General features: G+C 35.6%; 3 protein-coding genes across 3 annotated transcripts in view; 2 read left to right on the forward strand and 1 right to left on the reverse strand.

Moving 5' to 3' along the window:
• Positions 1-652: 652 nt before the first annotated feature.
• Positions 653-1,415, forward strand: LOC135790339 (sodium/calcium exchanger regulatory protein 1-like). The gene is made up of 4 exons (XM_065300534.1): positions 653-812; positions 877-1,046; positions 1,110-1,214; positions 1,275-1,415. Exons 1-4 carry the CDS (start codon positions 740-742, stop codon positions 1,326-1,328), a joined length of 402 nt encoding a protein of 133 aa, XP_065156606.1. The 5' UTR covers positions 653-739; the 3' UTR covers positions 1,329-1,415.
• Positions 1,416-1,988: 573 nt separating this feature from the next.
• LOC135790338 (uncharacterized) lies at positions 1,989-3,050 on the reverse strand. The gene is made up of 4 exons (XM_065300533.1): positions 2,900-3,050; positions 2,654-2,823; positions 2,278-2,382; positions 1,989-2,216 (listed from the first exon to the last, which is right to left on the reverse strand). The coding sequence occupies exons 1-4, from the start codon at positions 2,967-2,969 to the stop codon at positions 2,154-2,156; spliced, it is 408 nt and encodes a 135-aa protein (XP_065156605.1). The 5' UTR covers positions 2,970-3,050; the 3' UTR covers positions 1,989-2,153.
• A 3,559-nt stretch (positions 3,051-6,609) lies between these two features.
• Positions 6,610-12,906, forward strand: part of LOC135790230 (poly(rC)-binding protein 3-like) — a 49,677-nt gene continuing 43,380 nt past the window's right edge. The window contains exon 1 of the mRNA XM_065300323.1: positions 6,610-7,026. The gene's annotated coding sequence lies outside the window, so the exon portion shown is untranslated. The remainder of the gene's footprint in view (positions 7,027-12,906) is intronic.

The following is a 12,906-nucleotide window of genomic DNA, read 5'->3' on the forward strand; positions in this document are numbered from 1 at the left end:
ATATTTTAACAAAAATGTCTCATTATTGGATAATGTCGCTTTGAAAGAGGTTCAGCGTGACGTGCTTTCAAATTGATCCGACATCTATCTCCATTTTCTTTTTAATGTAAAGTTATGGATTTTTGACATATTTTCTTTCACATTATTTTTATCATGCAACTTTAATACTTATATTTAACAAAGTATAAGTAAATTTGGTAATATTTAAGCGAAAAGAAAAATACTTGTTGAAATAATGGTTTATAAAGAGAAAAGTCTATAAAAACTTAGAAAAGGTCTGACAAATGGTTTTCCCTGATCTCAATCACATTGACCGTAGTTTAAATATTGATCTGTTTAACCCGCGTTTCATTCTAGAAGATTTTTTCAATCAAGAAAGTGCTGTCTGATGTAGTATTTACTAAATTGCTATTTACGCAATTATCTCTATAATCTATATGTTCATCGTCGGCGGACACGTCACTCTACAATCAAAGCGACAAACAAAAAGAATAAAAATATTTTGATTTGATTGAATGTTACGTAAGTCCAATAGAGCCGACAATATTGGAGTAGGTACCTAACTGTCAAAGTGCAAAGTAAACAGTTGCGTTATCACCGCCAGCGATAAAAACGCCAGTTAATTAAAGCAGAAGTGTGTATTTATAGTCGGCTGATGTTGATTTTAGTTTAGTTCACTTTTTGGCAGGTATTTGCGTTTGTGATCTTTAATACTTATATATTTTTCAAATATATCAACATGTCGATCGTCGCTGGTAAATACGAATTCACCAAACAAGAAAACGGCAAGGATTTCTATGCCGGTGTTGGAGGTAAATATACAAGTAATAATTATATTCATTCAGATTAAATTTAATTTTGGTGGTTTTGGTGTAGTTTCGGCTGAATTTGCTGAGAAATCAGAGACCACCCCATGCACTCTTGAGGTGATTGTTGCGGGTTCTAAGGTTACCTTGAACACCCACTACACCGGTAAGGTGAACACTGTTGAATGCCAGATGGGACAAGAGTTCAAGGACAAAATGCCAAATGGCTTGGAACTTGACGTGAGTTATTCAAAATATAAATTTCGAGTACCTATTGAATGCTGAAATAATTGGTGTTTTCAGAGCACTCCTTCAATTGATGGTAATAAACTTATTATCAAGTCCAACAAGGATGGTAACTACATCGGTGAACGCGTTTATGAATTCACCGGTAGCGAAGTTATTGTTGTATGTATAATTAATTTATGTTTATTCCATAGTTTACTCATTAATATTTATATATTTCAGAGTATTTCCTCCGTAATGACTCCTGCTGTATGCAAACGTTTTTACAAGAAGTGAAAAAAACACTAGACCATCCAGTGTTTAATTTTTTTTATATCACTGGCATAAAATGATTTTAAGTAAATAAATAATAAGTAAAGTTTACATTTGACTTGTGATTATATAGTCGTTGTGTGCATTAAATAATAATATAAAAAATGTGTAAACCTAAATTACAAGATTTAAGTATAATAGGTATGTACTTAAACATACCACAAATCTGGAAGTGATAGCAAACACTTACTGAAGTTTCCTGAATCTTCTAAACTTTCTTCTGTTGTTATGCGTTTTTGGAGCTTCTGACAGCTTATAGTTTACTTAAAACTTTGTATCCACAACGCATACAAAACTTTAAGTATAAAATTGATTAATTAAATAAATATTACTTGTTTGCCTTAGGAGGTACTACTCGTACACTCAGAACGTATTTGTATATAGCCAAATCCAGAAATATTTTTATATTACTCATTTAGTGAGTAAAATTTTTATCAATTTTCTAAATCTTTGAATATAATTGCATATCACGGTCACCTTAAAACTTAACAAGGTTACCTTCATCATAAAATAATTCATGTCATGTGACTCAATAAAAATACAGATGAAATTTTAAGTACGTGTTATGTAATATCAATGCCCTGCAATTTAGACGGGTACAGTTTGAGTAAATATACTAATATCTTCAATTTAGTCAGTTTATTTATATGTTTTTTTGTATTTATTTATTATCTAATATAAGTCTACTAAATTCATCACTTATCTGGTATTAACATTGCTATATAGTTGCATTAATTACAATTAAACATAAACATATTAACATATAAGTTGATTAGCAGATATTTGATATTAAATCAAACGTTTATAATAACGAACTGCTTTGAGCGGTGTAAAATGAGGAACCAGAATTGTCTACAATAAATAATATTTAAAAGTTATTCATTATAATCAATTATTTTTTAAATATACTTACAACTGTCAAACCCTCTTTACTAAACTCCAAATCACGTCCACCATAATCTTCTCCATTGAATGTAGATTTAATTCTCAAAATATTCCCATCCAAAGTTGCTACACTCTACAAAAACAAAAAACTCACAATAAATAATTATAAAAAACACGTAATAACATAATAATTATAGACCTAGTATTCCCAATAGATTTCTAAATTCCTTTAGGGAATTATCTTGATGGAAAATTTTACTTATATAGTAGCGCGAAAACTTTGCAACCTAACAAATTTAACAAACTTTGCACGAACTTCTAAATCTATTATTAATATCATTTCTCTATGGATATGCTCATAACCATATAGCAGAATATAGAAAATACGTATTTAAAGCAATTACCTGAAAAACATTGCCCGTAGGTACTTCATCCAAGAATGGTACACCTAACTTGAAAACAGTTTGAATCGTTTTATTGGGCAAAGTGTGAGTCAGTTCGTAAACCCCGGACTTTCCATGTTGAACTATATCAATTTGAGCTTGTAGATTAGCTATTGATTTAGCTTCTGGGACTAAATAAACATAACCAAATAAATAACTAAATAAAGAAATATATAAATAATAAAATATTGAGTGTAAATAACGTACCAGTTGTTTTAAAAAACGCGTCACAATTTTCACTCTTGTAATATTCATATCGACCAGCAATGTCAAACATTTTATTTAAAACAAAACAAAATGGAAGTAAAAATTACTGCAATTTTATTAAGTGGTTGCAGGTTGGCATAATAAAATTTAAAAAATACATGTATTTATATACAGTCACAATGATTATACATTTGTTATCAGCACAAATCAAGTGTGCAGACGGGCGACGTGCAAGTACAAAAATAAATCCGTTGTTACCTCACCTGTTATCACTGATAACGCTACTTACCTACAATAAAAATATTCGTAAAAAGTGATGCACTTTGTTTAATAAATAAAAATTTAAAATTTGTGGCTACAATTTACAAAAGTTTAAAAAACGTTGTTTTGTATTTCACAAACTATAACCCGGAAAATGTCATCAGTAAGCTGAAAACTGTTGCCGTGCATATAATTGCACTGTTGCGTTGCATGGTAGCAAAGTGAAAAAGAACAATTGAGATAGGGATGCAATGATAACCCCGGCGACTAGGTCCTAAATCATGCAATAATGATGCGTACACGGTTTTGCTTTCAGTTGGGGCGAACTGGCCGTTCGTAGACCGAGAGAGTCAAGTTTTGACAACGCAAAAAGACCAACTCATACAGTACATGACCATAATAGCCACAATAAACTATAAATATGCTCATAATCATTCATCAATTCTAATTTTATGATATAAATATTGATATGTAATTTGGTTTGAACAATGACCAGAATACTTAGTTGTTTCGGATATATATAGCATGCGATTTGTTCTGGCAATGTTGGTAAATTGTTGAGTAATGACCGGCAATTAACAGCATACAACATGTGCCACGAATCGTCTGAGTCTTCAACATTTCTTGCTCCTTCTCGGACTGTTTTCTTTTCTCCGTAGCACAAATGTAATTATTTCACTGAATTCTTGCTTTTGCAGGGTTGGATTCAAAAAATACAATTTTTTATACCCAATTCAAGTTTGCTTCGGTATACTGCAATGGAGTTTAAATGGATTACCCATTTGAATTTGACTACTCTCGAATTGCTTATAAAAGAGGTAATTCACATCCTCCGGTTAGAGTTGCCTCTGCGCCGAAAGGAGCGGTCCGGCGAAGCGAAGCGTGATGCAGAGTCCTTCGTCCTTCGCCGGCCGCACGCGATGCTCCCGCTTGGCTGCCGCCGTCTGTTCGATTAGAAGCCGGCCGTGCCTGCGCCCATCATCATCATGGTTCACCGGTGCGGCGCGCGAGCGAAAAGGAGATACACAGCTCACTTGTCAAAGCCCACCCCCATCGACCGCCTCGCAACCATCCTGCGCACCAGAGTAGTACTTCTCGCTCGTGTCGACGATGTGGCCAAACATGCGGAAAACGCGTCGCCCAGCATTAAAACCCACATTTTATCATCACTAACCTGATATAACCGCATCAGTGAAATTTTTGAGTTTTACCTTTTTCCTACTAGTTTACAAAATCAATTTCGTAAATAATTTATCGCTTTAAATTTCTTAGCATCGATTCTTGGTGGTTCTTCGCAATCGTGAGACACATAATGGCGTATAATGGCATTGTTTTACTTGGAACGTTCGTGTGCAAGCGAGCTCTTTTGTTTGAAACTTGTGGGGCGTCTTGAGGGAGGCAAGAGACGTCTTCTGCGTCGTCCTTTGAGACGTGAGCATGTTCGTGCGTTCGCTAACAACTTTGCAAAGTTGTGCGCGCACGCGACCTCCACACTAGTGTTATTAAGTATATTAAGTTCTCCCGAATTTGTTCCTTAATATAATTTGGATTTATGGTGGAAACTCGTTAGCGTGAGTGGACATTCCTCGTGTTTTTGTTTTTCTAATTATTGATCTATCGAGTTTCTCCGCAGAGATAAAAAAAATTTAATCCAAAAAGGTTAAAATGAAATTATGTTATCGACGATTTGTATATTTTGTTTTATATGAAACATATGCAAACGGGTTAAAATGCTTAGTTGGGTTTTAAGGGGTGAGTTTTGCAAGAGATTAGCAAGGCGTAAGCGATCGGCGTCCGCTCGAACAATCAAAGTTCCAGCACTCGTTCGAGGTTATTCGGTTATAATTATCGAGCCGGATCAGTGAACAATAAAGATTCACCCCTACGAGCAACACCCTCGACAATCCCCGACGATGTCGTTTGCATAACAGTCACTTTCACAGTTTACACTGTCGTTCCCCATCATGAGCATCAAACAAACTAGAGTTATTTATAGTTTCGGTTATGGATTTTAGATTCTATTAATAATTTACAGAAAAATTATAAATTTGCTTAAGTATATCTACTATTTGAATATGGATATTGTTGGATTTAGTTATTATTTAAAAATTGGAGTATTAGTGCAAATTTTATGAGATTGTATTTTGCGGAAACTATAATATTGTTACAACTAATAACCAATGCGGCCTGCCAGGCGACTGCTGATAATTGAATAACAATAATGTTTGCGTTTGTATTAGTTGAAACAACAACCGAGTAATTGAAGCGACGCCGGTGCATTGCAAATTATGTTTTGGTTTGCGTTTATCAATTAAAAATGGAAAACTTATGTTTTATTAAACATTAATTTTAGTTATAAAATTAAAAACTAATTATTAATGATTCAAATCATTAAAAAAAAGTTTTTTCTGAACTATAAAAACACCGCTGGTTAAAATTGTATACGACAGGCATTGGAGGAAGGTAGGACATACAGGGTGTTTGTCATAGGAAGCTTTGCCAATTGTAGAAAATGTCGTCATGTAGAAAATGATGTCGTTACGGATCTTTTTAAATCCAATACAATAATAATTATTTCCAAATCTCTCATTTTGTTCGAAAGATACAGAGTGTTTTCTGCCACAAATTTTACAGATTTGTTACTTTTCAAATCTTCTCTTTGCAATTGCTTGTTCCGGAGTAAAACCCCAAGGTGTGAAACCCGCATTTATGGATTTATATACAAATTGTAAACATCACTTTAGTAGATGTTTGCTACCGGATGACGAACTTTGGTAACACATGCTGTAGTGAATGTATTGCATTTGGTTGCATACTGTAGTACCTTGCTCGGTGCACACAAATAAATGTTTGCCTTCTAACTCCCAAATTCACTACCGTGGAAATAGTAATGTTGCAACATGATTTCTATACGTGCATTATATAGTACACACAATAGCGGCATATTATTGATAATTATACAAGCAGTTTGCGTGTTCTCCATGTCGCAATTTTGGTCGGCTCCATAATTAATTAACAAATTTATTTTTTGTTGTGTTTTTTGAAGCAAAAAATATAGAAAATATAGAAAAATATAAAATGTTTAATACATTTTTTGATTTTTTTTATTAGACTTGTTTTAAAGAAAACATATTTTTAATATACTAAGTTATTATATAACATTTTCTATTTTATTATTAAGGTTTTATTATATAGTTCATGGTAGTTATAAAATAGAAGTGAATATGTTTCCTTTAGAGGTTTTTTTGATGTACCTTGATGTTCTACTTGTTTTTGCATCCCCCCACCGACACATATTGCGTGAGTGTATGCACGCGTTATGAAAATAGCGAGCGAGCGTGCGCGCAGCATCCGAGCGGCGGCGTGGCGGTTGGCGGCGTCGCGACGCCGCGTCAGTCCACACTGGGCATAGCGTTCAAACGGTTCGTCGTCCGGCACCGCGCGCACGCTCGCACACACACACCTTTTAATATTCTCACCCATCCTCACTTAATTGCCCAGTCTTGTCTCTGTATAACAAACAACCAAACAAAAATTATACCAGATAAATATTCCAACTGTAAACACTCACCGCAGTACATCAACAACAACAAACCGCGCACGCTGCGAAAGTTTGTCAAACTTTCAACTTTAGCTCAACTTTAACCAGTTATCACTTATTTATTCAATTACAACAAATTAAACCCAATTAAAACATCACGTGTGCTTGAATCTGATTCGCGTTCGATTTGGGAAGTGATTTAAAGTGAAATAAAAAAGTACCCGAGTGATTCGGACTTTATTCCACGAGAAAGTCAGCATATCTAAATCGTCGTCAAGCGCAGACTTCAGCGAGACGAAAAACCCGGCGGTCCTCTGATTGCATGGTAAGTGCAAGCATAAATTCGCGCTTATTAAAAATACCGTCATATCACTGTCTGACAAAGAACATAGGGGTAAAAACACGACCTGGCGCCGCGTAGAAAGTGAAATATGGAGACAAAACGCCGGGAAGCGAGTGAAAATAGAGCGCAATAATGAGGCACACATTCAACGCGAGCAGCGGGCCGCACACATTCGCAATCGTGCATTCAAGACAAACCTGCGAATCTTTTCTGCTATCGCGCTGCTGGCGTGTTTGCCACATGGAGTTCTCGCGGATATTTTCCGCGTGCGCCACTCGCGACGCGCACAAAGGCAAGAGGACTTTTTGCGTCGTTTTTCCCTCGTTTCCCGGCTGCCGTCGCGTCTATTATGCCTGCGAGCACTGGAGTTTTTCTCGCGGCGCGTTACGGGTAAAAAAGGCCGCCGTCGGTAAAGCTGGAGTTTGAATCATAGCTGGAGTTGAATTCAAAGTTGCTTTGGAAACTCACAGAGTGTGAGTTTATTAGGATAAGTATGAATAGGGGTAGAAATTTTCTACGGGAAATATTTTTCAATATATTTTGTCAATTATTTTCGAAAAAAAGTAATTTGAGCAAAAAATGCAATGTCTATTAACAATGTGAAAAACTAGTTTGATTATTTATTGTTTTACGCTTCGGCGAATCGCACAGCGTCCCACGCAAATGAAAGTCATTAGTTATAACAAGCTAGTTACAGGTTTTTCACCGAATATTCCCTTCTATTTTGTATAGCGAGAATTTTGGGTTCTCTTTTATTTTTATTTTTGATGAGTTTGAATCTAAAATTTGAAAACTAAAAATGCAATGCGTTTTAATTTAAAATTTTCCATATAAATTCTTATTATTATATCATTTTATCAAGAAAGTAAGAAAGAAAAAGATAAAATCTTTGTGGAAACGAAAACGGCGTTTTGGAGTAAACAAATGAATATTGGCGAAATGATTTGTTTGCCAACATAGTAAACAAACAATTTATTTTCATTTGTTTGGAATGCGGAGATGTGTGTACAAATTGCGAAGACAATGAATGCACCGCATTCACCGCCCCGTTTTCGTTTGCTTTCCATATATCTCCGCACATGTTTTATATCTGTGCACACAGCCGACGCTTTTCCGCAATCGGTGGAGGTCGAATGGCAATTGTTCGGATTTAATTAAATCCGAGTGATTCTGGTTCGATTGCACTGCGAGTTTTGATTTAAAATGGTGTTCGCATTTGATCAAAAATCAACTTTTCACCCAGCGCAACGCACAAAGGAAATGCTTTGTGTAAGTTTTCAACAACAAAAAATTGGTTGCGTGGTTGCGATGAAAAAGCAAGTTGTGATTAAATTTCACCAATGTATTTTTTTGCTTCTAAATTTTCTTCATCACATTTTAATGCAAAATGAAAACGCTCGTCATTTATCAACGCTTTTTGTGACGTTCTTTCATTTTCCATTTTCCGCTTTGCGTTTATAAATTTAAATAAAATCCAGTACGCTACGTGTTTGCTTATTGCATCATATTTAATAACATTAGATTACATAGAGAAAAAAGGAACACACCGGGTGTATTTATTTTATTTCGTTTTCTATGATTGTGTTTACTGCTTGTCGCTTCTTTAATTTCCTGCGAAAAATTGACTCAATGTAAATGTGAGTTGGGTGTGCGCAAGCTTTTTTCGGTTCCTGTTTTTTATGTGGTGACGTTGCTTCGTAAAGGTACCCCTTAAATGTACAAGCTTTTGGGTGGATTTCTTCCGTTCGGCGGCGGCAGAGGCGGCGTGAAAGTCGTTTTTTATGAGTACAGGTGCCACCAACAGATTTGCGGTCGACGTGTCGAAATAGGAAAAATAAGAGGAAAAGCACAAAACGTAGCGCGGCAAAAAGAACGAAATTAAATTTTTAGGATTTGCAAAAAATACATGCACGTGGCAGGAGGCGCCAAACGGTAAACAAAGCGTTAAAGCAAAAAAAGCCTGCCAGTAACAAATATTTGACATTTTTTTGATGAAACTAACGTGGGCGGAAAACAATTCGAAGCAAATAAATATTGGATTGTATTTTTAAATGAATTAGCATACATTTGTTGCGGGGAGGTTTTTTAGAGATACAAAGTTCACACATACCCACGCTCACGTATACCAAACGCACGCAGCCATAATCAATTTGTTGTTGAATGCTGTGCCGAATTAGTGCGGTTTGCGTCCATTTGCGATAATTGAATTCAGCCGCCGCCGAACGCAGGATTCTTTCGCCCTTGCAAGCCAAAGCGCTTAAAAGGAAACTTTTCATACATAACGCGCAGTAACGACCAGGCGGCGCACTTTGAGAAGGGTATAAATTTTGGAGCCAAACATCAAAACAAACCAAATAAATAAAACCTGTTTCAATAAAATTAAAGCAAAATATAGTATATTCCACATTTCTAAACACAATTTTTAAATCTCCAATTAAAAGAAAAATTATTTTCATTTTTATAAAAATAATCGATAAAATAACCGAAAATAACCAAGAAGTCGTGAATCTCAATGCGGTGCTCTCGAATGTCAGCACCGGTGGAAAGTTAATAGGATCGACCTTGTTAACTACCCTAGTAATGCAAATGCGACGGTGATACTCCCTTCGTTATCTTTTGAATTTTCAGCGCGCGGCGTCTTTTCCGACGGCGCGTGGCAAAGCAGCGGAAAATTGTGGCACTCATACCAAAATTAGAAACTTAAGAAAACTTTGCGTATTCGTTGCTTGGACCCAGCTTTAGAACATAAGTTTTCTGCTAAAGATGAAGGAGTGTGCATGGAGGACCAGTTTCCACGAAAATCTTGTTTCGTTGAGGGTTGATTTTAAGTAGTTGTTGGAAGAGCTTCGTTAAAATACATTATTCTACAAAACGATAATTGATTGGTTACGAAATTTAAAATCCAGTGAATATTTCCATTTTTTGGCATTATTAAAATAATATACCTACATAATGTATATTAAATTAGGTATCAACTATTTCGTTGTTAAGAAAACTCAATTTATAAAGTTCATTTTTTAGTTTGTTTTAAAAATGTTGTTTAATTCAAACTGTAAATTGTGTTGTAAGCAAATACAAACAAAAACAAATAAAACTGTCACAGTTTGTTGTTTTATTATATTGTCCTTTCATCGAGATTAAGCTTTGGTCTTTATTGTGTCGAATATTGTAGGCAAAGCTCTCGATCGACTACTTATTAGCCGACTTGTAAGTGGCATCCACTTCATTTTACGATTTCGTTCGCTTTCTTTATTTCTATTTTATTGAATTGCTTCGAAGTACCTAGTAAGAAAAACGCGGCGCGCGATGCAGGAAAGCGGCGTTTAAATCGATTCAAATAAGTCCAAATAAAACCCGTAGGCGGAAATAAAACAGTGGAAGGATTACGGCATAAAAAACGTAGAAAACCAGCGCGGGAAGACGGTAATAATAGGCGTAAACGGGGCGAACGGGCATCAGCGTCAACGTTGAGGGGAAAATAAGCAGGGATTTAATGTTTTTCGCAGCATTGAATTTTTGACTTTTGGGACGTAAAAGAAAAGGAAAAACGCATAAACGCACAATAGAAATAAAAAAAATAAACAGGGAAAAAACATAAACATAAACATAGAACGTAAAAAATTCCCTATGAACAAAGGAATCCGATGGAAAACTGAAAATAGGAGGGTATCAAGGGAACATAAATCAGATTTCTACCAATGTTTTAAAATCATATCATAGTGCCCGTCATAATGAATAAAAATCCAGTAAATAAAAAACGACTATAACTCAGTATTTTATTATTATATTCCACAAGAAAAAAATCAGCATTATAAAATTTTGTTTCAAACCTTTTTCACTATTATCCTAATGTATCAACTTGTCTTCTCCTGCGAGATGTAACATCTGCTAGTCGTTTCCTTTCGATCGAACGCATTTTTCAATCTTGCGTCTGTCTGCTCACAAGAACAAGCCCCCCACGTCTCTCGTCTCGCTAACGCCTCAGGAAAACAACCACAATAAACCTGTGCGTTCGAACCGAGAGTTGAAACCACCGCCGCCGACTTCCTCGCTCGATGAAGCATGAAAATAATATTCAACTCTTCCTTCCTGCCTTTTACCACCACCATCACCGCATCCACCCGCTGCTCGACTCGCTACAAGTGTTACGCTTTTATTGAATCGCAAACATGTGGAAACATGCGCGTGCATTTCCCAAACACGACCGAATACGGCGCGCAAACATCAACCGAAATTACCGTAATCACCAGACCAGCCAATGTGTAATCGACAGTCAGTGATTTTAATAATTACATGTTCACTCGGCCAGTAATTGCCTCTTTATGTATCTAATTAATTAGTGCCGGCCAGATACTGTCAGATGAATCAGTGCGGTGTGCAAATTAGTGTAGGATGTTGAAAATGTTGCGATTTATTTCTCGAAAGCACATTGCGCGACATCTCGACTTCCCCGAATGTGGAAATGTCGATTTCGGGTAATTACCAGTCGGGAAGGCAACCGTCGGAATTAAATTTATGCAAAGGATGCAGAATTTACTTAATAGTTAGTGTTTTGGGACGATACGTTGTTCGGTTGACCATAATCCAGGAGCAAAACTGGTCAAACAGTCGTTATCCTTAAATAGAATCATGTCAGAGATGGGTTATTGATTTGAGCTCAAGTTGCTTTAAACTTAATTAACTAGTTTGGGATCTACAAGTTCAATTTAATTCCCAGTATCGGATGTGCTCATGAAACATTAAAAGATTATTTTATTTCGTTATAAGTTGAACTTAATTTGTGGCTAATTAGAGCGCGATACTTGTTTGTTTTCTTTCTTTAATAATTTAGCAATTTCTGTTTAATTTACTGCCAGAAAAAAGAAAAAAAGCCAATTAACATTTCGGGTATTTTTTATTTTAAGTCTAAGAAGAAGATATTGCAATGAAAAAAAGATTTGCCTGCGTTAAGGACGAATAAAAGAATAGCATAATTGCCACAAGTATTGTATTTTTCACCAGAAACTCTCAGTGCAATTAGGGTCAGAATGGAATAAAAAAAGAAATTGTACGCAGATGTAAAGTAAGCTTATGGAGTTGCATGAATAACAACTGTATTATAAGGGAATAAAAAGCTTAACGAGAATAAAAACAGGGTGAATTGTAGAGAACCCAAATAGATTACAATTAAGTACATACAAAACGTTTCACGTGATTGTAATCTAAAAAAATCAATATTTAACTACATTAGTTTTATGTCAGGCATTTATTTAGTTGACTTACTTACCACTCTAGTGCTTTAACTCAAGTTGTGTCAACACAAAGAGACTCATAATAACTCGTGTGGCAGTCCCATGACGTTAGATATTATATCCCTACTCAAATGTCAACCACCAGATGTCCCTGTGCAAACATAGAAAGCTATTCCAGAAAAAACGAAGAATTAACCATCACTGTTTCCAACAATCGCTTGTGCAGTAATGGAAAGTACAGCAAAGTGCACTACGCGTTAATGTGTCTCAGTGACTATTATTAAATTACTATAATTAGGTCCACTCGTGACTCGCAAAACTTCCAAGCGGTTCCAAACGTTGAGATAGTGGATGGATTTCTAATTAATCCATTGGCACTCTCACAGACAAAAAACACCATAAATCTAATTACACCAAGGCGTGTTTGTTACAGAATTAAATTGTGTTATTTGAGTCATCTTAGCAATTTGTATTTGAGGTATTTTCAATTAGGTTTTTTTTTCGAGGGGTATTACATTGAGTGTAGCGTGTTGAGAATGCAGTTTATGGCGTGAAATCGTCCACCGTATTGGATCGTCGCGAACAATTCTATTTTCGTTCGGTGAAACTGGCATATCTCGCATGCATATTT

Source organism: Atheta coriaria, unplaced genomic scaffold (assembly GCF_025399875.1).
Source record: "Atheta coriaria isolate IRGN ID8LTWV9N9 unplaced genomic scaffold, Caltech_Dcor_3.1 hic_scaffold_4_pilon, whole genome shotgun sequence".
NCBI lineage: Eukaryota > Metazoa > Arthropoda > Insecta > Coleoptera > Staphylinidae > Dalotia > Dalotia coriaria.

Bases quoted from the DNA above. Each gene is read 5' to 3' on its own strand.
- LOC135790339 (XM_065300534.1), top strand. From the start codon at position 740: ATGTCGATCGTCGCTGGTAAATACGAATTCACCAAACAAGAAAACGGC. The intron at 813-876 runs GTAAATATACAA...GTTTTGGTGTAG, and splicing joins TTTCTATGCCGGTGTTGGAG to TTTCGGCTGAATTTGCTGAG. The intron at 1,047-1,109 runs GTGAGTTATTCA...TGGTGTTTTCAG, and splicing joins CAAATGGCTTGGAACTTGAC to AGCACTCCTTCAATTGATGG.
- LOC135790338 (XM_065300533.1), bottom strand. From the start codon at position 2,969: ATGTTTGACATTGCTGGTCGATATGAATATTACAAGAGTGAAAATTGT. The intron at 2,824-2,899 runs GTACGTTATTTA...ATGTTTATTTAG, and splicing joins CGCGTTTTTTAAAACAACTG to TCCCAGAAGCTAAATCAATA. The intron at 2,383-2,653 runs GTAATTGCTTTA...TTGTTTTTGTAG, and splicing joins CTACGGGCAATGTTTTTCAG to AGTGTAGCAACTTTGGATGG.